Below are 24,243 nucleotides of genomic sequence, written 5' to 3'. Positions count from 1 at the left end.
TTGAGAACCACTGTCTTATAGGAACCACTACCAGATCTTTCATAGGAACATGCCTTGATTCCCAAACTGGACAATTATGGAATAACCTGCCGAGAGGGATGTTTCTTCTTAAATTCATCTCTTAGTGGTGAATTTATGCTCTGAATCCAGTGTATTTTTGTTCTATCTAATGTAACTACATGTTTATATTCATAAAAATGTCTAATCCTTTTTGAATCCTGCCAAGTTCTAGGCCTTTACCTTGTGGTTAAATGTGATATTTTTTTAAAAAAGCCCTGTCATAAACTTGAATTTAGGTAAAGGCATTCAATTTTCAGTATTTCCTATTCCATTCTTTACACATCCTAATATTTTGTTTTTTTTTTTAACTTCTGCTATGTATTGGCTTTCATGAAGTGGTACCAGTATCTGTTTCCCAGCCATGTAAATGAATGGTTCAAATAATTCTTTCCAGTTATTATTTCTTCAAATCCTTTGAACCTATTTTAATAACAAAAATAAAAATGTAAAGCTGTTAATATATAGTGAAATTTTACATGCTCAAAGCCAGGAAATTCAAAATTTTGTGTCTCATCTGGCATAACTTGGACATGTTGCACTAAGTAAGTTCACATTTAATTCTGCATTATGAAGATGTCAGTTTCAGCTCCATAGTTAGGGTTGAGTTTTGCACTTAAATCAGGGATTTCGTCTCTTTATTATAACAGGACAGACTTAAAATGGCATTGAGATCCTTAACTTTTGGTTTCTTGAATCTTGTGTGTTTCAACTTTTGGGTATATAACACTGCATCAGTTCATAGATATATTTTTTTAAAAGCTGGAAGGAACCATTATTATCTTGTTTGACCTTCAAATCAGTGTTGTTTTTTGTATTTCATCTATACCTAATTTGTTTCTGATGAGACTAAGAAAACAATAGTAGGTATTTATAAAGTTGTTTCCTTTGTTAGCATGCTCTATTCATTTTGTCATCTTTTTTTTCCCCTCTAGCACAAACAAATTGTATCACATCATGGCAACAGACTCTATGGAGATCGATGATGCTTTATACAGGTAAGAATGCCATACCCGATATATCGCTGTAAGGTGTATCTTTGATATTACTGCAAGTAGATACACTTTGCTGCAGCATTAATACCGGATTTGAAAAATGTATTTGCTGCCTATTAGCCAGAGTGAAAATATCTGTGCTGCTGTGTCCCCTGCAGTTTAAAGGAATAAAACATTTAAAAGTACAGTACACACAAGTAACATTGTGATTCCACTTTCTATTTAACATAGTCTTTCAAAACGTGTAACTTGCTGTTGGCAGACTATTTTTTGTATACTTAATTAATTTTACTGGTACTTGCCATATAAAATATTTGTCCAGCTAAAGAACTGGTCAGCTACTGCAGAGTAAGTGCCAAATTATCTGAACAATACTAGTGAAAATTATTTAATACTATTTGTCAAATTATTGTATGGTCAGCCATACATAATTACACCCCTTATGTTTTGTATATTTTCTCTTCCTACTGATGTCAATCCACATTCACTGTTTTTCTTTCCTAAAATAGACTATAGTGTATCTTTTCTTCTATTGTTTTCTATTTATTTCCTCTTCTCCTTCTCTCTCCCTCCGTCCCTTATCTTTCTTCTGGCCTTTTCCACATTGTATTCTGTGTTTTTCAAAACATAATTTCTGTCTCTCTTTATTTCTTCCCCCTCCAAACCTGTCTGTACTACACTTCTCTTTTCTAACTTACCCACTCAGTCACTGTGCTGAACCCTGCTTGGGGACTAGTTCAGGGTCTGGTAAACTTGAAACTCCCTGCCCAGGCTGGCTGCTTCAGCTCATAGAGTTTTTTCATCATTCTTCCAGTAAAAACGTGGTCCCTTGGAACAGGCTGGGAGTTCAGTGCACCCTAAATCCTTGTGATCCTCTCATCCAAAGCTTCCTAAGACATCTTAACAGGATGGTGTGCTGATGGGCTCATTGAATTTTGCTGTCCCCAAAAACCTCAGCTGTGCCACTTCTTTCTTCCTTGGAAATGAGACTTCTATAACTCTATTACAGAGAGATACAAAGCAAGATATTTGAATTTGATATGTTAGAAGAGTGGGTTCAGCTCCATCACATATACTGTAGAAATTAAAATCCTTCTTCTTCATGTTTGTAAATCATGACAAATGTGTTTTAACTAAACAGTTGGTAGATTTTAATACCTTATTGTTATACATTTTATTATTGTCTTTCACAATATTTGATGGAAGTTCTAAAAGTCAAACTTTGTCCTCAAATGGCAGAATTGGATTCTCAGACTTCCATTTGCAATTTGTAACCCCTAAATGACTCCTACAGTATGACCATAACAGGACCTGTCTATACTGGAACACAGTAACTCTGAAGATGGTGAAATAGGGAGAGAAGTTTCTTTTTTGGAAAGATGCGAGTTCTCAGTTAATAATGTTCCATGCACCAGACTTGATACTCTAAACATACTTGTGGCACCTTAGAGACTAACCAATTTATTTGAGCATAAGCTTTCGTGAGCTACAGCTCACTTCATCGGATGCGTACTGTGGAAACTGCTTAAGCTTATGCTCAAATAAATTGGTTAGTCTCTAAGGTGCCACAAGTACTCCTTTTCTTTTTGCGAATACAGACTAACACGGCTGTTACTCTGAAATCTAAACATACTGAATTCCCTTACATTTTAGTGGCATGGTATTTTCGCACATTGTATACACTTACATGTTTGCCTTTCTTGTGATCTCCTGCTGATCCCCTCTGCCCCAGGACTTCTCCCTCCTCTTCACCCTGCCAAAAAAAGTGTACGCGACAAATCTTTGGGTAGACTAATTTCTATAGTACTGATATTCTTAGAAGCATATCAGACAAACCTAATTTCTCTCTCTCTCGCTTAATCATTTACAAAATAAGTCATTGCTCTTTATACAGTAAATGAAATTCAAAATGATTTAAATAATTTGATATACTGAGTTGAAACCAGATGGTTGGAAACTTTAGAGAGCTGAAGATCTTTAACAGTTCAGCAGTTGGATGTACATGAGCTGCTTTGAACTCTGATTTGGTGAAGAAAATTCCCAGTTCTGAGCATGCTTGTGCCTGCAAGAGATGTAGTTCCAAGTATGCCCTGATGTATCCTGAAGAGATAAGTCTTGAACTACATTACAATGAATACAGGCCCCACAATGCCAGATTTTAGGGTAGAACCGCACTAATATTTCTTTATATCTCACAGATTTCCATATCAGTTATGCTGAGTTTGCAACTAAAAAATGTTTTCTAACTTGCCTTGGGGCCTCTGAACTTGCCTTGGCCTCTGAAACTCAGGAGAGCTTTTCTTTGTTAAGGAAAAGTTAGCACATGTGACTCCATTTTGGTTTGGGGCCCACCATTGTCTAAAAGCAAGCACATCATGCACCAGGAGGAGTGTTCCTTAGATACTGCATCCCTGTGAAAATCCTCCTCCTTGTCTCCAGCCTGCCTTGACTCCCAGTATCTGTTTTTTGTCAGTCTCTAACTCCCTATCTCCTGGCCTTTGATGTGAGGCCTCCCATCCTGATAATAAAAGTTACTGATGCATGGCTTTAGGACCATGCTGTGTAATTAACATACTGGTTTAGCACGAATGCACCAAGCAGGGATAAGTGGTAGATAAGAAAAGGGTTTGTTTATTGGCTACGGTTTCCGCACGAGGGCAACATGCTTTGCTAAAAAGTATATAACCTTTGTATAATCTGTATTCGGGGTCCCCTCCTGGCTAGCAGGGGGGCACCACGCTCGAGCGTAATAAACTTGGTGTTTTTTGGGAACTCTGCAGTTGTGGACTTTGTTTATGTGCCTCAGCCTAGATTCGAACTGTGCGTGACCTATCAGGTGTAATTCGCAGCAGTTGTGTGCGTGTCCTATCAGGTATAATTCGTAACATTTTCAATTCATGCATCATAACTAATACTTTGGCTTGCAGAATCTCTGTGTCCTTAAACTGCTCTGCAATCCCACTGTTTTTAGATTGTCCTTAGTTACATCAGTGCGAATCTTCGAATGGCTGATGGGGTTCTGTATGTTTTACTAATGGCGTAATTTGGTCTGCAGAGCTTTTATTGTTGGTGACAGTCTGAGAGATGGAAAGAAGCTGGCTTGGCTATCAGAACCCAGGCTGAATTTGCAGGGCTGGCAATTTGCAAGTGAAAATACCTGCAAATTCTTGAAATAGTGTGTACTTATTTTGGAGGGAGTTCTATTTGTGTGTTTTTTTTTGTTTCTTGCTTGTAGTCGGCAGAGGTATGTTCTTGGAGACACAGCAATGCAGAAGATGGCCCAGTCCAATGTGTTCCTGAGTGGTCTGGGTGGACTTGGTGTGGAGATTGGTAAGTTTACTAAGTAGCACTGATATATAAATTTATTAAAGGTATATTTAAAAAAAATTAATTTAGTGTACATTGAGTGAATACATGTACAACATATGTACATAGAGCAAAACCACAATATGTAATATAGAAATAATTTTTATAGCTAGATGTTCTAAAGCATTTTGAAATACATTTGTATGGCTATTTATGCTGTTAAATTGATGCAGAAATTATTGGGTGAAATTCTTTGGCCTGTGTTATGCAGAAGGTCAGACTAGATCATAATGGTCCCTTTTGGCCTTAATCTGTGAATTTATACAATTAAATAATCTGAAACTACAGGCTGGATTTTCACTCGGAGTGGGGGAAAGTTGTTAGAATTTGGCCCTGGCTGGTCATCTGAGAATGATGACCAAAGCTGGTCATCTGGCATAGGGGACCTCTGACCTGGGACCTCTGCTTTGGATGGGAAGGGAAATGTCAGCGGAGTGCTCCTGTGCCCTGTCAATTTTTATCCGGCATACGGTCCCTTCTGCGGACTTTATTGGGACTTTTATCTGACACCAGAGTTGTGTGCATAGTCTTTTTAAATGGTAATGATAGCCCTTTCTTCGATTAGAGTTCCTGTAATGGTGCTTGTTGGATGTAGGGTTGCCAGAAAATGAATGCAGTTCACAAGTGAGGGATAAAAAGCTCCTTCTGCTTTCTCTGAGATTTCCACTAAGGAGCTGAATTGACTTTTAAAAAAAAGTTATTCAGAAAGATATGTGACTGCTGCCAGCTGTTAAATTTTTATGTAAATAGAAGGTATGAGCCATTTCACTACTGGCAGGTAACTTTTCAATCACTTAGAGCAGGGTTTTCAAACTTCAGTGCACTGCTACCCCCTTCTGATAACAAAATTACTACATGACCCTGGGGGTGAGGCATGGAGAGAGAGGAGACCCAAGCCTGAGCCCCACTTCCCTGGGTTGGGGAGAAGGGGCCAGAGCCTGAGCCCTGACACCCCGGGGGCGGGGAGAGCTCAGGCTTCAGCTTCAGCCCTCCGTCCCAGCAAGTCTAATGCTGGCTCTGGCGACCCCATTAAAATGGGGTCATGACCAATTTTGGGGTCCCAACCGACAGTTTGAGAACCGCTGACTAAGAGCTTTACGTTCAGTCCTGTAAATGATGTTCGTTTTGTTTTTTTTTCCTTTCAGCTAAGAATATAGTTCTAGCTGGAATAAAGGTATGTAAATTTTTTTTGTTGTAAAAGGAATTGGTACAAATTTCCTTTTAGTTAAGTAACATTTTCATTTTTGCAGTGACTGGGAATGTTCGTGTTCAGGGATCAAATGATTGAGGAATCTATAGTTTTATCACAAAGTGCTGATAAGACAGGCTATGCTTGTTCCAGAAGTACATTCTGATTCTCTCGTTAGTCTTCTTCTCACAGAAGGACCCTTTTGAAAAAGAACTCTGAAATACATACTCCTGGGGGAATTCTGCACCAAAAAATTAAAAATTCTGCGCACAATATTTTAAAATTCTGCAAAATTCTGCAAATTTTATTTGTCAAAATAACATTACATAATCACGCCAGTTTCAATTATGTTGGTAATTTATTTCAAAAGAGCTGTCAGTAAGTGTGTTTGTAACAATACAGACACACATAAAAATTCCCCCAGGAGTACAGAGTTAAAGAATCTCTTTGACAACCCAGTTCCTGTTTCTCTGCCCCCCCCCCCCCGATCCCAGCCGGGGGCTGGACACTCACAACCCCTTCCCCCTCCCAGAGCCCAGCTGCAGGGCCCCCCCCAGCCCAGATACCCACACCACCTCCTCTGCCAAAGCCCAGCTGCGGGGCCTCCGCTTTCCCAGACACCTGTCTCCTTCTCTTCTTTCCCCCCTGCCCTGCGAGCTCAAGGATCCAGAGGGAGAAACAGCCTGATGCTCAGTCCCCGGCTTGCACAGAGTTTCCTATGCACTGCCCTCTCCTCTCAGGACATGCTGGGGACTGCAGCTGCCAGGAACTCCCTAGCTCCCTTTCTCCCCCCCGCCCCAAGGGTCTTCTATGTGCAAGCTGGGTTCTGCTGAGTCCATTGGCTCCTAGTGGTGGCTAGCAGCACTGCAGCCCATTTCTGGGTCGGGGAGGGAATCTTCCATTTTTGGTGAAAAAATATTGCAGTGACAGCTTTTAGTATTTCTTACCAGTTACAGTTAGTGGCTATGAATAATCAAGTTTCAGACCTTAAACAAGCATTGTTGTTGTTATGTTATATACTGAGCAAAATGTTGAAATGCAGACATATTCTCTGATTGAATTATTTATTCAATAGCAGTAAGAAAAGGTGTGGAGTTTAATGTTTTTAATTAAAGCCGTACATCTGGCACTTCTATCTAGCTCACTTAGTGTAACTGCAGTATTGGTTCTTCAGAATCTCAGTATTGAACATGATACCTAGGCTGAAGTGTACCATGACTATGTGAATGTCTTTCAATTCATGTTCCAAGATTTGTTGGTTTTAACACTCTCCTCTTGAATGTCTTTGAAGGCTCTTACAGTTCATGATACCAAGCAGTGCAAGACATGGGATTTGGGAACCAACTTCTTCATCTGTGAAGATGATGTTATAAATCTAAGGAACAGGTCAGTACAGTTATTTAGATGTATTTGAGCAATCTACTGTCTGTCACTTTCGTGTAACAAGAATGTTAGTTTTTCCACTGGCTCTGATGTATATTTTATGTAGTATATTTAGTGTGCATTACATCTTGTTCTATTGGAGTCATTGCCTTTGAGCACAGTGCCCAGGTATAAAGGGAGAGCATTCTAAAGTGGGATTGAGTCCTGTTTGCTCTGTGCATCTGACTTCACGTAGCTAGCAGCATGTAAGCAGTGATTGTTTCCTTGTAGATAATGAAAGAGCAGAAATGCATTTCTTTTCCATCTTTTCAAGGTTGGCTGAAGAAAGCCAATAAACACCTTATTTGTAGTCTTCCACTCTTCCAAAGCAAATATTAAAAAGTTTTAGCGGTCAGACTCTAAATCTTGCTATCTGGTTGATGGAGCCAGAGATATCAGAGCACATATGGTAGATTATAAAGGTGAGGAAGCATGAATAGTCAGTTTCAGTAAGTGTTTATCGTAAAAAAAAAAAAAAAAAAAAAAAACTCAAGAAATAAGCGTTCTGGGAATTGATTGGAGGATGCCATTGAACTTGTGGAATGAGCCATGTTAACAATACAGTTTATAAATGGATGCAAACCAGAAGGCTATTGTTTCAGAGCTGAGGCCACACTTCCTCACATCGCAGAGCTCAACCCATACGTCCATGTCTTATCATCCACTGCACCACTCGATGAAACCACAGACATCTCCTTTCTAAAAAAGTATCAGGTATGTAGTATTTATTTAAAGTAGCTGTGCAACATTCTGCCTGACCAGAGTGAGTCGCTTCTCCTTTTATCTGAAGTTAAACAAAACCCCCCAAACGAGGTTTTTTCATCATGTTCTAAAGAAGATGAATAGGTATTGTGTCTGGGCTGGTAAAAATGTTAACAATAATTTTGCAAGGCTGAGCGAACGTGTTCCTGACATTGAAATTAAAGCTGTCAGTAAATAGCTAAATGTTTTCAGATTGTTTCACAATTTAAATTCAAAGACAGAGAATGGCAAAGATGACAGTTTCTACTGTAAAGCTGACCTGGCTGTATTGTACAACTTGTATTATATTGTATACACTTTATAACAAGCTGTGATATTATTGAGCTTTCACGTTTAACCTGAAAAACACAGGAATGGAACATGCTACATATATGCAATATGATCAAATTAATGATTTAGTGGCAACAAAGTCCTAAATTTTTAAAAGAATGTTTGCGTGTTGGTGTGAGTTTGCAGCTTGGAGCTGTACACGCTTCAAGTGTTGGTGCAAGTCATTTGCATTAGAACATGCGAGACCGTGCACATTTTCTTAACTTTATTTATTTATTAAGCCAATATTGTTTGTGTTTCCTAACTTTATGGCTTTGACCTTAAATATGGTATTCACATGGTTTATGTGAATTTAATGTCTTTTTTCCTTTAAAACAGATATTTCTTGTGACTAATACAAGCATTTAAATTGTCTGAGTTAGGCTTTGAACCTCACTACTCACGAGAGGGGTTATTTGACTGTGGAGGAGGAGTGAATTCTCATCTTTGCTGTCACTGTTTGTCTGGAGACACTTCTGTAAGACTGTGTTCATAGAACAGAAGCACATCTGTTCAAATTGTGATGGTTAAATCTGCACAATAGAGGCTTTCTTATACCCACACTCTAAAAGGAAAGATGTATCTCTTTTTCTTACTGGCTTTCAGCAATGATAGACATTATTTCTTGTACCTTTTTGTCAACAGTGCGTCATATTGACTGAAACGAGGCTATCGCTGCAGAAGAAGATTAATGATTTTTGCCATGCTCAACACCCCCCTATTAAGGTAATGCTAAACAGTGGTGGGCTTATTGGTCCAGATCATCCTGTGTTGATCCATGTGTGGAGGATTCTTCCTTCATCCTCCTCTTTACACAGAAGTGTGAAGGGGGGAATACTGCCTTCACAGCACATTGACTTCCACAATCCCCTTTTGCTGGCATACTGTGGATGCCCCGGAGATGTTACTTTTAATGGTACCATTCCTTGTCCTGCTCCTGGATTTTTGGATAGATGTCCAAGTGGGAGGTAGAAGAACTTGTAGCTGTATTATCTCTTTCTGGGTATGTCATGGCATGAGGGGGAGTCAGGGCCCTGCACCCCCGGCTTCCTGCGATTCACCGTGACTTTCAGCCAGCCAGTAGAATAGAAGGTTTGGCTATGGCTACACTGGCACTTTACAGCGCTGCAACTTTCTCGCTCAGGGGTGTGAAAAAACACCCCCCTGAGCGCAGCAAGTTACAGCGCCGTAAAGTGCCAGTGTCAACAGTGCCCCAGCGCTGGAGCACTCTAAGCTGCTCCCCTCGTGGAGGTGGAGTACCAGGAGCTCTGGGAGAGCTCTCTCCCAGCGCTGGCGTGTGACCACACTCGCACTTCAAAGCGCTGCCACGGGAGCGCTTTGAAGTTTTGAGTGTAGCCATGCCCTTAATTAGAGAGGATAGGAACACAGTTCAAACCAGAGCTTGCAGGCATAAACAGGATCCCTTAGTCAGGCCTTTCTGGGGGGCAGGGAGATTAGACCCCAGCCTTGGGGCTCCCTCCTCTTCTCCAGCCAACTCCCCAGAACTGGAAACCCGTCTAGCTGTCTCCTCCAGCTCCTCCTCCAGCCTTTGTCCAGTTTCCCCAGGCAGAAGGTATCACCTCGCCCCAACCCCCCTCCTGGCTCAGGTTACAGGCTCAAGTATTTTCCCTCAAGGGAAGTCTCCCATCCCCAATGAAACTCCCCTGCAACATTCCCAGGTCAAATCCGCCCCACTCCCTGCTGCGTCACAGGGTACACTCCACAGTTTGATGGAGAGAATTGCTAGAAAAGGAGTACAAGTGTTTTAGAGCTTTAAAGTGAAGTGGTGAATCTGATCCAGAATGAATGTGCTAAGACCAAGTACAAGTTATGGAAAATGTCCTTTTCATTAGTTTTGCTGTGTGCTGATGCCATCTCCGGTTCCAGTTGTATGTGCTCATTTTGAAAGATTGATGTAGGGCCAAATTCTGTCTCTTGGCACAGTGTTTGTTGGATTCAATATAGTACACAGGGTGGAATTTGCACCTAAATTAACAACATTGGATAGTATCCTTAAGTGACAAGAACACTTCTGTTTTGTGCACAATTAAGAATGTTCATAGTTTTCCCTTTTATAGTTTATCAGTGCAGATGTGTATGGAATATGGTCACGTTTGTTTTGTGACTTTGGTGATGAATTTGAAGTCCTGGATACTACAGGAGAGGAACCAAAGGAAATCTTCATTTCAAACATAACACAAGTAAGAGCTAGTAATCATACTGCCGTGATTTGACTTGTTTTTTTATGATCTAGACTTAACTTGATGTCGTTTGTCTGTAACATGGTAACTTTTGGATGCTGCATCTGATCAGTTCCAGAATTTCAAGGAATGGTTTAGGCATCAGTAGACCGAATCCTAATTTGGTGAAAACTGGAAGGGAGAAGTAAGGGGCACATGGAGCCCCTGGCTGTGGTTAGCAGACTGAGCAGTTTCAACTATCTCTGTAATTGTGTATAGATCATAGAACTGGTTGATGGCGGCCACTAACAGCTTCCAGTATAATGATATCTCCCATCTCAGCTTTGCTCATCATTCCAATACAGTTTAAAATGCATGACTTTTCTCCCAAACAGAAAGAAAAGAAATAAAAGGGGTGGGGTAAGGAATGGGAGGGGGAATGGCGGATCCTAGTATGGGGGTGGGAGGAAGGGGGGTGCACAGAGCCCTTGGCATAGAGAAGAGGGTGGGCAGGGGTTGCAGGCAAACCCTGAAGTAGAGGGACATGGGAGGGTAGCATGCAGGGAGCTTGTTTGGGTGGGGTGGGGGGGTACAGGGATGCAAGGAGCGCCTGATGTGTGCAAAGAGCTCAGCCTACAGAATCTATGACCCCCAGTTGTTTGTTAGGTGTCTGTATTGTGGTATCACCTAGAATCCAGAGGGGCCTTATTGTGCTCCTAGGCACTGTACAAACATACAATAGAAGACAGTCTCAGCCTAAGAAAACTTTCGCTCTCAATTGCCCAGGCAGACAAAGGGAAAGGAATATAACATATAAGCAGGATGATTGTTGTCAGTGTCATGTTAATGCCACAATTGTTTTCCTTTTGTTTTGTTTGTTTTAAAAATTTGGGGGTTCATTTTTTTGTTTGTTTCTTACTTCTCAAACTCCGGTTACAGACTTGATCTGGCTGGAGTTCTATTTTCCAAGTTTTGTTTTTACAACAAGCTTAAAGTACAGTGAACAATGATGTTATATAGTGCAACAGAGGTTCATATTGGTGTAATAGATATGTTAATACTAGTCCCTATCTTGCAGATGCACCCCTCTAAATAACATAAGGTTTCCTGGGGATATGTACAGGAGGAGGAATACAATGAACTTGGCCAAGGGAAAACTACATACATTTAAATAAAAACATTCTGTTTGACCTGGCCAGTGGTCTCTGTCATCTAGTGAGGGTGGAATAGATCCATAATTCTCCTTATATTGTCCGTCAGATTAATGCCTTCTTGGACAGGAATTGTTACTTACAAAGTAGAACAGGTAATTTATCTTTACATCTGAATGTTAAAAATGGTATGGGTGAGGAAACCAACTTCTTCAAGGAGTCTTTCTGGTTTCAGGAGTGCAGAACTGAAGAAATGAATTAGGAGTGTGGTATGGAGAGGGGCAAATCCCAGGGATTTTTTTTTAAATGGTGTATTGGTTCCCAGGGTTTATTGAAATCAACTTTCTGAAGTACTGTACTTCTCTCTAGGGATCTCAAGAATTTTTTCCAACATCTGTTAGGGAATAGTATTTTGATGAATTCAGATACGTGGTAGTAAGATCAGTTTTGGATACAGAATTCTGGAGTAAAGACTTTTTTTAGGGAAAGGAAGGAATATGTCAATGGTGTCTTTCACGACCTGCTTTAAGACATGGCTCGCACTCTGTAGCCAGCCCTCTTTGCAGTTTGTCTTTAGTAACAAAGATATTAGCAGTAAGGTGGTAAAACCCTGCTCCTACCTCTTGTACATGTTTAGTTGCTTCTGAGGTTACACTTTCAGGACTGTTCCTTACTAACTTTGCAGTCGATTCCATTTTCAGTCAAACCCTGGGATTGTCACTTGCCTTGAAAATCATCCTCACAAGCTGGAAACGGGACAGTGCTTAACCTTTCGGGAAGTTCATGGAATGTCTTGTTTAAATGGATCCATGCAACAAATAACGGGTAAGCCTTGTATCTATTGTTTTACTTGTGCAAAAGGAACTCTTTTTGTTGGTAGATATGTGCATTTTCCCTCGCTACAATGCCAGTATGCTTGCAGCAGGAAGAACGTAGATACACTGGTGTAGATCAATACTGAATTAAAGGATCTTCTGTTTGTGGAGTTCTGCTTGGTGGTCCGTTAGATTAGAACGTGCTGAGATGGTGTGAAAGGATTTTTTTATAAAATGAGTATGAAGAGGTCAGAACCACTGGGTTTGGGACCATCTACAGTGTTTGGATACCTGATATTTTTAGCATTCAGTCATTGATAGTATCCTAGAAACATGGACTCATATCACATCTAAATCTCAGCCAGTCTCAAATTTAATTACACTGTAAACTTGTTAAAGTAAATTTTGAGGTAAAATTTAAATTCTGAAGGGGAAATTTACTGCACAATTGTGCCAAATTATTTCAAGTCTGTTCTGTGTTCTTTAGCATGGACCTCCAAATGATAGTACTTAATTTTTGTGGTGACATCTGGCTATGTTAATATCATATGTAGGTTTTGTAGTGCAAAATTTCTTGTGTAACATCTTATCCTAACTGAGTTGGAGGTACGAACTGTAAATCTATAGCACAAAGTCCAATAATGCTAGTGATGAAATGTCTGGGTTATTTTGAGCTCTTCTGAACTGAACACTTCTGTTCTTTCCTCCTAACTTCCCTGGTTCTCCCCAAGTCCCTCTTCCTGCCTTTGTTTTCCAGTTTGCTAAAGTACCCTGACGCTTAGGGCTACAATTTTAGCATGGAGGTCATGGAAATCGTGCATTTGAATTAAGTCCTTGAAATCTTGGAAATGAATGTAAAACTACATTTGATTATGTCCCCAAGCTGAGTGGCATTGCTACCTGATGCATGGGGTCACAGCACCACTCAGGTTTGGCCCATCTGCCCCTATGGAGATGGAGGTGTGGACAGGCCAAACCCGAGTGGCTCTGTAAGCCCATGTGCCTGGTCTCAAGGCCCCTAGCAGGGAGCCAGGCCCAGCCCTGCAGTGAATGCAGGATGGGTAGGTTTGCTGTTCAAACACCCCCCCCCACCCCACCCCACCCCCGCTTTACCTTTCAGCACACCCACTATGCTCTTATGTGTGTTTGATGTAGCAAAAACTACATTATTTGCTGACTTTTCCGTGATGTACTGATGTTTCCTCCCACACCTCTGTCATGACATTTAATAAAAATTTCTGTGCCAAAATCAAGAGCCTTACTGATGCTTATTCCCTAACAATATTCTTCCATGACTAAATGGTGTTTTGACTAATTACTTTTTGAAAAAGGCCTTGTTTTTGCCCTTATGTGCTCCAGCTGCTTTGCAAAAGTTCCTGCCTCTATTTTCATGTTGTTCTGCTACAGTGCTGAGCTTTGTTGATAGTGCAAAATTAAGTGAGTATTGATTGGGCTAAATTTTGTTGCTCTAATTGTCCAGTCCCAGGGGAAACTAATACTTCATATTTCCTGTTCCTTTATGGCTAAACTGATGATAAAAGTTCCTTACACTTTAAAAGGTTGTGTGCGTGTGTGTGTCTATATAAGAAATTATTTTAAACTAATGCTTTAGGCCCATACCTGGCAAAAGACATGAAATGTTGAAAAATGCGTAAACTACACTGACCATCATGGTTTTGTCATAAGGTTGAACTATAGCAATTGCAACCTGAAAGGAAGCAATGAGAGGGTAGAAGAATTAGCAGAAATAATGTACATTCCTGAGAAATGGAATAACGGTATGTACCTAAGCTGCTTATTACGTGACATTGTCACCAAAATAACAGTTAACTTTTTATCTTTTCAGTGGTGTCACCTTATTCTTTCAGCATTGGCGATACTTCAGATATGGAGCCTTACTTACATGGAGGTATAGCTGTCCAAGTAAAGACACCCAAAATATTTTGCTTTGTAAGTGTTCTCTTGGTGCAGCAAGTTTTTCTTCTAAATGGAAGTGTGTTTTTAAAAAAGTGAAATGAGAATTGAGTTCTTGCACATAAAGATATATATAGAACAGGGGTGGGCAAACTTTTTGGCCCAAGGGCCACATCAGGGTGCGAAACTGTATGGAGGGCTGGGTAGGGAAGACTGTGCCTCCCCAAACAGCCTGGCCCCCGTCCCCATCCGCCCCCTTCCACTTCCTGCCCCCTAACTGCCCCCCTCAGAACTCCCCACCCGTCCAACACCTCCTGCTCCTTGTCCCCTGACCGCCCCCTCCTGGGATCCCTATCCCTAGCCCCCTCCCCCCCCCCCGGGATCCCTGCCCCTATCCAATCCCCCCTCGCCCCCTCCCCCCCCCCGAACCTCTGCCCTATCCAATCACCCCCTGGCCCCTGACTGCCCCCCTGGACCCCCTGCCCCATATCCAACCCCCCAGCCCCCTTACCATGCTGCTCAGAGCAGCATGTGTGGAGCTGCGCCGCCCAGCTGGAGCCAGACGCGCTGCCGCGCTGCCCTGCATGAGCGTGCAGCCCCGCCGCCCAGAGCGCTGGTGGCGTGGCGCGCTGAGGCTGCGGGGAGGGGCCGGGGGCTCAGGGGCCAGGCAGGGCTGTCCCGCGGGCCATAGTTTGCCCACCTCTGATGTAGAAGATATAAATAGGATGAATGGACAGGTAACTTTTTGGCTAAAGTGGTACTCCCATATGCTCAGAAAAATAGTAATTTCATTATCCAACTGCAGAGAAGCCTGAAAACTTCAACTTAAATTTGTTGTTCATCAGTCCAGTAAATCTGAATGTTCGATAATCCTCCTTCTAATGCTAGCACAAGGGAATGCTGTAAGAATACATCTTGGCTGGGATGTTGGAGAATATGTAGTGCTTTCAGCGGCATACTGAGAACAAGACTATTGGATCACTTTTCACACATGTGAATATGTATAGCATTTTCACTGTTAACTCTGCATGTGGTCGCTTGTGTTGTGGCAAGCCCAAATTACTATCCCTCGTCTCTAGAGATGAAAGGTTGGTGCCCTCTCCCCATTACACTGCCTTGCCACTCCCCCCTCATCCCCCCCAGACATACACACACTTTTCCTTTAAATTGTTTGGTTAGTCTGGGTTCTACACCAGATTTTTTGCATATAATCTTAACTGCTCAACTGTTCTCTGCGTTTATTGTTTCTGCTCCTATCATTAAGTGTGAAGTGGTAGCTAGATGGTGCAATGGAACAGTGCACTGGCTTATCACCTCTGGAGACCTGAGTTCAAATTTTGGACTTTCCATTACTTTAAAGTGTTTGTTCCCAGAGGATTCCAAGAGCTCCTAATAGACAACCAGAAATAGCATTTCATGTGGTGGGAAGTCCATCCTGTAAGCCACCACTGAATGATACGCAAGTGCATTTATCTAGTCTCTCCTTGTGCACTCACAAAACCACCACAGAACTGGCCACTGGTGTAGAGTCACCAGTAACTGACAGGCAGAAGTATTGCTGGAATAGGTACTGCCAATTGGATATCTAACGTGGCTGAAAATGTCAGTTGTAGGAAATCTTTGAGCAAAAGTAGACATTAACTTCTGTAGCATTAGTGAAATGAAGAGTAATAGAGATGAGAACACTGAAAAGAAGGTATGTGCAGATTTCAGTTCTTCATGTGTGGGGTTAGAGATCAGTTACCATTGTTTGCTTTCTATTTTGTTGTCCCATTTCCCCACAATAGAACAGGATATGTATGTAAATAGGTGTAATACATTCTGTTCAGGAGATCTTGTTTTCTTCTAGGAACGGCTGGAGAAGCAGTTAAAAAACCCAACTTACCTTCTTGCAGATTTTAGCAAACCTGAGGTAATTAGCATGTGGATTTTTTTTTTAAACACTAAATTTTCCATAATTTTGCAATAGGAAGTTGCAGATCTATCTAATTTTGTATTGGTTGAATGTGAGTGTACTGGAAAGTATGGAGTAGGAACGCGAAGTGGGTCTCAGTGTGAACATGGTCATGTAAAGTGTATGTTTTGTCTTTTTGTTGTAAAAGCTCTGGACCCAGAAGCCGTGTTGGGGGTTTTGTGGGAAAATGTAAGCCAAATTCAGTAACCTGTTAAGAATTCTCATTTTTCATATATATGGCTAGGGCTACTAACCAATGATTTCTGCTGCTTGAAATCTGAGAGCTCCCTGGTGAAAATCTTTAATTTCTACCTAACCAAGATGTTGAATGTTAAAAACTGCCTCACTAGTACTTGAATCTGGTGCTGTTGTCTTCCTACCACTGATTTAGTAACATACTATGGACCTCAGACTCACATAACTTTAATCCCATTGAAATGTTGAATCAAAATGTTTGCACAGGTGATTCCATCCCACACTTCTTTTTTTCCCTCTTTTCTTCTGGGGCTTGGCTTTCCTTTCCTGACAACTAGTGTTTGGCGGTTATATTGCAGAATGTAACTATCATTTGCTTTATTAGGTATTGGAGAGCCTTGCATTCAGACTCTTCTTGTTACAGCTGTATTGTTAACTTTGACCTGTGCTCCAGCAAGAAGATAACTAACAACACTTTCAGAATACTGTGGAAAAATGTTTGCCATCTTGGAAAAGGACCAAAATGGGGGGAAAGGAGACTTTTTAATCTTAACTGTAAAAATGTATTTGGCAATGTCCTCTGAGGGTTTGTGTACACAGTGCGCACCAGAGAGGTGTAAATTCTAGAGTGCTTTGAAGTGTTGTGCTCTAACTGTTTTGGGTGAACCCTGCTGATGTGCTCTGAAAGGTTCCTAGTGCACGTTAACGTAGTACTTTTTCAAATGGGACTACATCATCGTGCACTAGGTACATTTTAGAGCGTATCAGCAGGATCTACCCAGGGCAGTTAGCGTGCAACACTTCAGAGCATTGTACAATTTGCATCCATCTGGTGTGCATTGCCGCACTGTGTAGATGAACCCTGAGTTAGCCATGGATTAGTTCTGTGTAAATCAGACATCTCCTCTTCCTTAACAGGCACCTTTGCAAATTCACACTGCCATGCTTGCATTGAACCAGTTCCAGGAAAACTTTGGTCGCATGCCGAACATTGGGTAATGTCATTTTAATACTGTGTTTATCTTCTGTTGCTTAATTAGTTTCATTTCCAATATCAGACTATTGCAGGGGAGTGTGATGGCTTGTGTTATTGGTAAGGTACCTGGAGTTTTTCATCTCTAGATCATGAGTTCAAAATAAGGCCAGTTTAGTAATGATAGAAAGTAACAATCTATGGATATGCCACTGAAGAGCCATTAATGAGTTTGGTATTAGTCCATGACACACTCAAAAACCATCCTGCTATCTGGCACCCCATTGTCAGTCTCAACAGGAGAGGCCAGATATCTGACTACCTTTTCTTCAGTGGCCATGCCTGTATGTGACGGTGGTTTCACATTGATGGAGCAGTGTGGAGAAGCTTGCACTGCCACTGCACTATGTGATCCTGTAGCTCTTGCATGGATAAAGAGAGAATGTTAGTCTTCACCTTTCACCACCAATAAATTCAAATAATTAAGTCTCTGTACACAAACAAACATAAGTAGCCTTTAGGATAGGGATGGACAAACTGCGGGCTGGGTACGACCCATCAAACCTTTTAATCCACTCCTCGAGCTCCCGCCGGGGAGCAGGGTCGGGAGCTTGCCCCGCTCCGTGAGTGCTGTGGCTCCACATGGCTCCTGGAAGCAGCAGCATGTCCCTCCTCCAGCTCCTATGAGTAAGGGCAGCCAGCGGGCTCCACACGCTTCCCCTGCCCCAGTCGCCGGCTCTGCTGCTCCCATTGGCCAGGAACTGCGGCCCATGGGAGGCGTGGGGGCGGTGCTTGCAGACAGGACGGCATGCAGAGCTGCCTGGCCGGCGCCGCAACTCTGCATAGGAGCCAGAGGGGGGACATGCCGCTGCTTCCAGGAGCTGCAGGGATGGATGGGACAGCGTGCAGAGCCGTCTGGCTGCGCCTCTGTGTAGGAACTGGAGTGGGGACATGCCACTGCTTCCGGGAGCTGCTTGAGATAAGTGCCCGCTGTAGCCCGCACCCCTGACCACCACCCTTACTCCCACTGCTTGCCCCAGCCCTGATCCCCCTCCCGCCCTTCGAACCCCTCGGTACCAGCCCGGAGCACCCTCCTGCACCCCAAACTCCTCTTCCACAGTGTCCGCAGCCGGAGTCCCCTTCCGCACTCGCAACCCCTCATTTCTGGCCCCACCCTGGAACCCGCACCTAGAGCTTGTGTCCCCTCCCACACCCCAACCCTCTGCCCTAGCCCAGAGCCCCCTCCCACACCCTGAACTCCTTATTTCTGTCCTCACCCCCTCCCGCACCACAAGCACCAATTTCGTGAGCATTCATGGCCCCCCATACAATTTCCATTCCCAGATGTGGCTCTCAGGCCAAAAACTTTGCCCAGCCCTGCTTTAGGAGTTTGACTTCAGGTATTGTTCTAAGCTTATGTTGTCAGAGTTAAAATACCAACATTAAAACCTTTTCTGTAGAAATATCCAGTAAAGACACCTATTTTTGAACTAAATAGTACACTTTTAAGCAGATTTTAAGATGTATTTTCAACACTTTTACGGTCAAAAGCTAGACACATTTCTTGAGTTTGGTTCTTGGCTTTTTGCATAGGGAATTGTTCTTCGATGTCCATATTCATGGAGAAAATCCTTTACTATTAAGCGTTCATTGCTGTTTTTGTCCTGGGATTTAGATGCCTTCAAGATGCTGAGGAGATGTTGAAAATAGCAGTATCCATAAGTGAAACACTGGAAAGCAAAGTGAGTAGCTCTTAGCTAAGCTAATATCTTAGCCCAAGGTCCAGTAGACCATCTATCCATTACAGCTGCAACTTGGAGCAGAAAATAAAAGGAAAGCAAAGGAGCAGACAGACAAGCCCCTTTTCAAATTCTGTGCACTTTTTACTTTTCAGTCCCACGGAAAAGTTACCTCATTGTTCTATCCAGACACTTACACTAGACTTCTCAAAACCACTTTTAGCCCCAAGCAGTGCAGGTTCCTTAGCCTTTGAACATATCAGCTAAAACAAAACTTCTAACATGTCATGTCCCTTCTTGATGTTGTCATGATTAAGAGTGGCAGGCTTTCTTCCAGGATTGTAGGGCATAGTTCCTTAATCTGTAGGGCTTTAGCCACTTCAGTGTCTCTTCCCCATAGGAAAACCACATCTGTTGGCTCCATTGTCAGAAGAGTTGGATGATGTTAAAAGCCAGAGGTTGAATGAGTATGGAGACTTGAACTACTGTCACTTCTAGAAGTGCTGGTACCTTTGGGTTAGGGTTGACTGTGCCGTTCCTGTTTTGTGGATAAAAAGTACATGTCCTTGCCTCATGGATAGCACTATCTCACAAGCACAGAATATTTTTAATTTTTGGGAGAAATTTGTAAAATTGTTTTTTTATTGTGGATTATCTTTCAGCCTCAGGTGAATGAAGACATAGTGAAATGGCTCTCTAGGTCTGCTCAGGGATTTCTAGCTCCCCTTGCTGCAGCAGTAGGTGGTGTTGCTAGCCAAGAAGTCTTGAAAGCAGTAACGGGAAAATTTTCTCCTTTGCAGCAGTGGGTAAGTTTTTTCTCCTTTTTTGATGTTTAGCTTTATTAATACATGGCAGTGGGTATGGAGGTTGTTTCCACATGCTGAAATTGAAGGCAAGCATAGACACTTATTGTTGTCATTGTCTGTGTGAAGGTATAAAATATAATCTATGCTAACTTGAACTACTATAGATAAGAACGGTGCTGCCAAGGATGCTGGGCCTGGCCTCTAGAATGCAATTAGATTAAAAACAGTCTGAGACTCATTGGGAACTACTTTCAAAAGGACTGGATAAGCGATGTAACTGTCATAGATCAAAAGAGATATCTGAATGCTATGAATGTACCAGCTTTTTCTCTGGCATAAACGTTTATTTTCAAGTTCATTATATACTTTTAGTAGCTAGGAAAAATAACTCCCAAGTTAATGATGCTATTTAATTATATAATGACAGTCGAGATTTAGCCTGTCTTTCATATTTAATTTTCCTAATTTTCATGGCTACATATTGTACACAGAAAGTGTGCATTCCTAATTGTCTCCTTCTAAATCAAATACATTTACACAGTAATCTGAAATATTTTCACATTATCAAATTATTTTTTTCCCCTTAGCTGTATATTGATGCATTGGACATCGCTATATCTCTAGACAAGACCAGTTGTGAAGAATTCCTCCCAAGGTAAAGCTGAAATTTTCTAAACGTAATAATGTTTTAGGTACTGAATCACTTGTGGGCATGCAATCCAATTTTTAAGATTTTAACCTAGTAATGCTTCAGTGCATACTTTGACTGCATTTTTTTTAATCTGTTAGAGGAAATGTTCCCCAGGTGGGTATATCTTACTTTTAGAATCATAGAACTGGAAGGGACCTTGAGAGGTCATGTAGTCCAGTCCTCTGCACTCAAGGCAGGACTAAGTAATGAGTCCTGAGACAGTATGAGTTGAGGGGAAGTTTTCACCTTCTTATCTTAGCTAATATTGAAGCACAATATATGCCATTTATCCTATGTAGGTTAGTATCTCTCTTGCCAATTTACTGTTTTCCCTCTTTATCTGAATGTGTCTGCACAGGGGAGATAAATATGATGCCTTGAGGGTTTGCATTGGAGAGTCCCTGTGCCAAAAGCTGCATAAGTTGAATGTTTTCTTGGTAAGTTTGGATTATGATATGAAGTCATGTGTTATGTGAACTGTCATATATTATGGTGCAAATAATTATAATTGTCCTCAAATTAGCCAGATCTACAGTGGTTACATGAATAACTGGACAGATAACCATTCAAAGTAAAAGTAGATTCTCAGTAATACACACTAATGTCTAAAAAAACAGGAGTACTTGTGGCACCTTAGAGACTAACAAAGGTGCCATAAGTACTCCTGTTGTTTTTGCGGATACAGACTAACACGGCTGCTACTCTGAAACTAATGTCTAAGAGGCCCATTGTAAATTACTGAATTTGTAAATGATGCCTTGAACCTGCAAGGAGCTATGTACAATGAGATACTGCTCATGGGGACTTCCTTGAAGATCAGGGTCTTAGTGAGTAAAGGAATAAAAATAAAGTATGAAAAGAATGCAGTGCAAAATTATAATTTTTAGAATGACAGTTCAGTTCTTGCTGTGGTGCTTCATAATGTCCTAAATGTAAAGGAACTGTGTCTGTATATAGAAAACAAGTCTTATTTAAACAAGATGTATTAAATCTTTGGAGAAAATCTTGTAGTAAGAAGTGAAGAGTGATTTAGAGAAAATCTATTTGTAGTTGTCCAGAAAGGTCATCTAAACAGCCTAACCAGGTAAACTTTAATGGTAGTATTTATAAGATGTCCACTGCTTTGGTTTCTGGGCCTGCTTTTCATAAAACAGCTCTGAATATAATCTTTCCTGCTTTGCAGTCCATCAAAGCAGCCAACCTCATTTTCCTCAGAGAATCCATGGAAGTAGCTAGAAGCTAGTATAAAAAATGTCAGGGAAGTTATTGAAAAGCCTGATCAAACAATGTCTTGGATCTCGCTCAGAGTGTGTCTTGGTTAGGGTTTAGTTGTATATTTGGCAGTGAGTTGATGGTGGCTTGTCACAAAGAACATTCTCCCCCTAGCTGCTGATGATTTCACACTTCATTTACATGGTTGGAGCATTCCGTCTGAGTGAAAGTGTTGTGGCAGGTCTTATGGTGTCTCTGATAACTAGGGCCTAGATCTTTCAGGACTTTTGTAGCTAAACATCTGAATTTTGAATTTCACCTCGATGTTTACTGTAATTTATATACTTTTTCAGCTAATCTTATGTTATGATGAAGTCCCCTCCTGTTTTTTTGAAGTGGTAGAAATAAATGATGGCTTTGACTACTTTAAATGTATTTTCTTTAGGTTGGGTGTGGCGCAATAGGCTGTGAAATGTTAAAAAATTTTGCACTTCTTGGAGTTGGTAGTGGCCGAGACAAAGGCATGGTAAGTTTTATGCACACACTGGGCTTGTCATTATGTATCTAAACAATAACACAAGACAGGGTTTATTGTAAATATGGCATGCTTTGGATGTATTGGAGACTGTGAGGTGAAAGCGATGATGGTATACAGAGAGGTGTGCTTGTCTCATATTTTCCCCTCTTTTAAAGAGGATTGTTTATTATGAAAACCAGTTTAAATACCCTCTTACACCTACGTTTTTTAAATAAAAATTGTATCCCACTGTAGTCTTATTAAGGAGTTAGTCTTGTTTTGGATTAAGTTCTTGGGTAGGAGGAAGAGAGCTATGTGTAAATTGGGATGTTCATGTGTAATTTGGAAGTAGAACTCATGAGCAGCATGCTTGGGAAATTGTTTTAAAATCTAAGATGTTAAAATAGATTGTTGTAACAGTCTTAATGCTCATGTTACCATCTGTCAGGCTTATTTTGACACTGGAAGCTAGATTTTACAAAAAGAGCAGTGCTGAACAGCACACTTGGTTTATAATTTCAGCTGTTCTTTTTTTCCTTCTTGTTGTAGGTCACAATTACAGATCCAGACTTGATAGAGAAATCCAACTTGAACAGGCAGTTTCTTTTTCGACCCCATCATATACAGGTAGACTTTCTTTTTGCATCATAGTGTCTCCTGGCCAGAGTATGTGCTGCTGCTTTTACCCACTGTGAGACCTTAGCTTAAGCATATAAATATTTGTGTACAAAGAAAGGAGTCTTTGAGAAGACTGAGGTGGGGAATGGACTTTAACAGTACTAAATCTAATATTTAGACTTATTCATACATCTAAATTTAGTATTTATATTAACACTGGTTTAATAGACTCCAAGGGCCTGATTCTCCACTCATATACACCAGTGTCACTCCATTGACTTCAGTGAAGTTATTCCTCCTTTTCATAGCTGTGAGTGAAGAATCAGAACCAAGACCTTTTGCAGGCCACTGAGAGTGATGCGAATTACGAACTTACAAGCAGTAAACATCTTACATCAGGTTGCTGTGAGTTGACAATTGAAATATGAGAATTACTTAACTGAAAAGTATGGTGAAGCAGTATACAAATAATCCAATGGCAGAAATATTAAAACAGAATTTATGATAAAATTTTAGTCTGCTTTAAACACTTCGGCCATGACTTTCTGAAATATTGGTATGGAGACCCTGGAGTTATGATACTAGATGTTTTAATTTGCAGTTCATAATAGTCAAATCAACTTGCTTGCCTGTGTGCACTGTTGTGTGTGTATATATATATACACTGTCCTAACTACTATGTTTTTCATTAAGTAATTAAATACTTTGAAAAATGCATGTAATTAATTATTGGGCAACACAAAGCAATAGTTCATTCTTTGAAAGCTACTAAAAGGAGAAAGACGGTCGACTTTGCATTGTAACCTGCAGTAGTCTCAAGCTTTGGCAGACCAATGGGAGAAGCCAATTCCATAGCCTTCAGTTGTTCAGATGTAGCTGTTGCTAGCAAAGACGGAAATGGCAGCAAATTGGGGGAGAGATGGTGTCTTGCATGGCTAGAACCCAACCTATATAGGGCTTTACAGACCAATGTCAGCATTCAATTGCACTTATTTCCAGGTGCAAGTCTTTGGAAAATTGGAATAATATATTCCCCCAGTTAATGCTGTCAGTTAGGTGGATAAGGGCATTTTACTGTGACCTTTGAGGTCAGCCTCATGTAGATGACATTTCAGTAATTCAGTTTTGAAATCACAATGTTATGGGTTATTGTTTGAGGTCTGTTTTGGGTAAGCACTGGTCACATTTTCCTGCCTATATACAATTGAAGTACACTTTTAGCCACAGAAGCTACCTAGGAGCAATAGGAGATTCAAAAGCACCACAAGCAGAAAGTCTACTGGAGTAATAGGGGCAGATACCGCCTCTACCCTATCCTATAGATCGGGGTGGGAAAACTTTTTGACCCGAGGGCCACATCTGGGTATGGAAATTGTAT

At 41.2% G+C, this 24,243-nt stretch overlaps 1 protein-coding gene across 3 annotated transcripts in view; it reads left to right on the top strand.

The window, feature by feature from the left end:
- UBA6 (ubiquitin like modifier activating enzyme 6) overlaps positions 1–24,243 on the top strand; it is a 53,068-nt gene that overhangs the window by 4,583 nt on the left and 24,242 nt on the right. For all 3 annotated transcript variants that reach the window (XM_074950339.1, XM_074950337.1, XM_074950338.1), the window contains exons 3-19: positions 993–1,055; positions 4,288–4,382; positions 5,564–5,592; positions 6,899–6,993; positions 7,632–7,743; positions 8,746–8,826; positions 10,179–10,301; positions 12,133–12,256; positions 14,093–14,196; positions 16,010–16,072; positions 17,228–17,304; positions 18,958–19,024; positions 19,684–19,827; positions 20,415–20,482; positions 20,877–20,955; positions 22,176–22,256; positions 22,797–22,874. In XM_074950339.1, coding sequence (XP_074806440.1) covers positions 1,015–1,055; positions 4,288–4,382; positions 5,564–5,592; positions 6,899–6,993; positions 7,632–7,743; positions 8,746–8,826; positions 10,179–10,301; positions 12,133–12,256; positions 14,093–14,196; positions 16,010–16,072; positions 17,228–17,304; positions 18,958–19,024; positions 19,684–19,827; positions 20,415–20,482; positions 20,877–20,955; positions 22,176–22,256; positions 22,797–22,874 — 1,461 coding nt within the window. In that variant the 5' untranslated portion in view covers positions 993–1,014. The remainder of the gene's footprint in view (positions 1–992; positions 1,056–4,287; positions 4,383–5,563; positions 5,593–6,898; positions 6,994–7,631; positions 7,744–8,745; positions 8,827–10,178; positions 10,302–12,132; positions 12,257–14,092; positions 14,197–16,009; positions 16,073–17,227; positions 17,305–18,957; positions 19,025–19,683; positions 19,828–20,414; positions 20,483–20,876; positions 20,956–22,175; positions 22,257–22,796; positions 22,875–24,243) is intronic.

This window comes from Natator depressus, chromosome 4 (assembly GCF_965152275.1).
Source record: "Natator depressus isolate rNatDep1 chromosome 4, rNatDep2.hap1, whole genome shotgun sequence".
Taxonomy (NCBI): Eukaryota; Metazoa; Chordata; order Testudines; family Cheloniidae; genus Natator; species Natator depressus.
The sequence above is the reverse complement of the archived record's forward strand: the minus strand, read 5'-3'. Positions and strand labels throughout refer to the sequence as shown.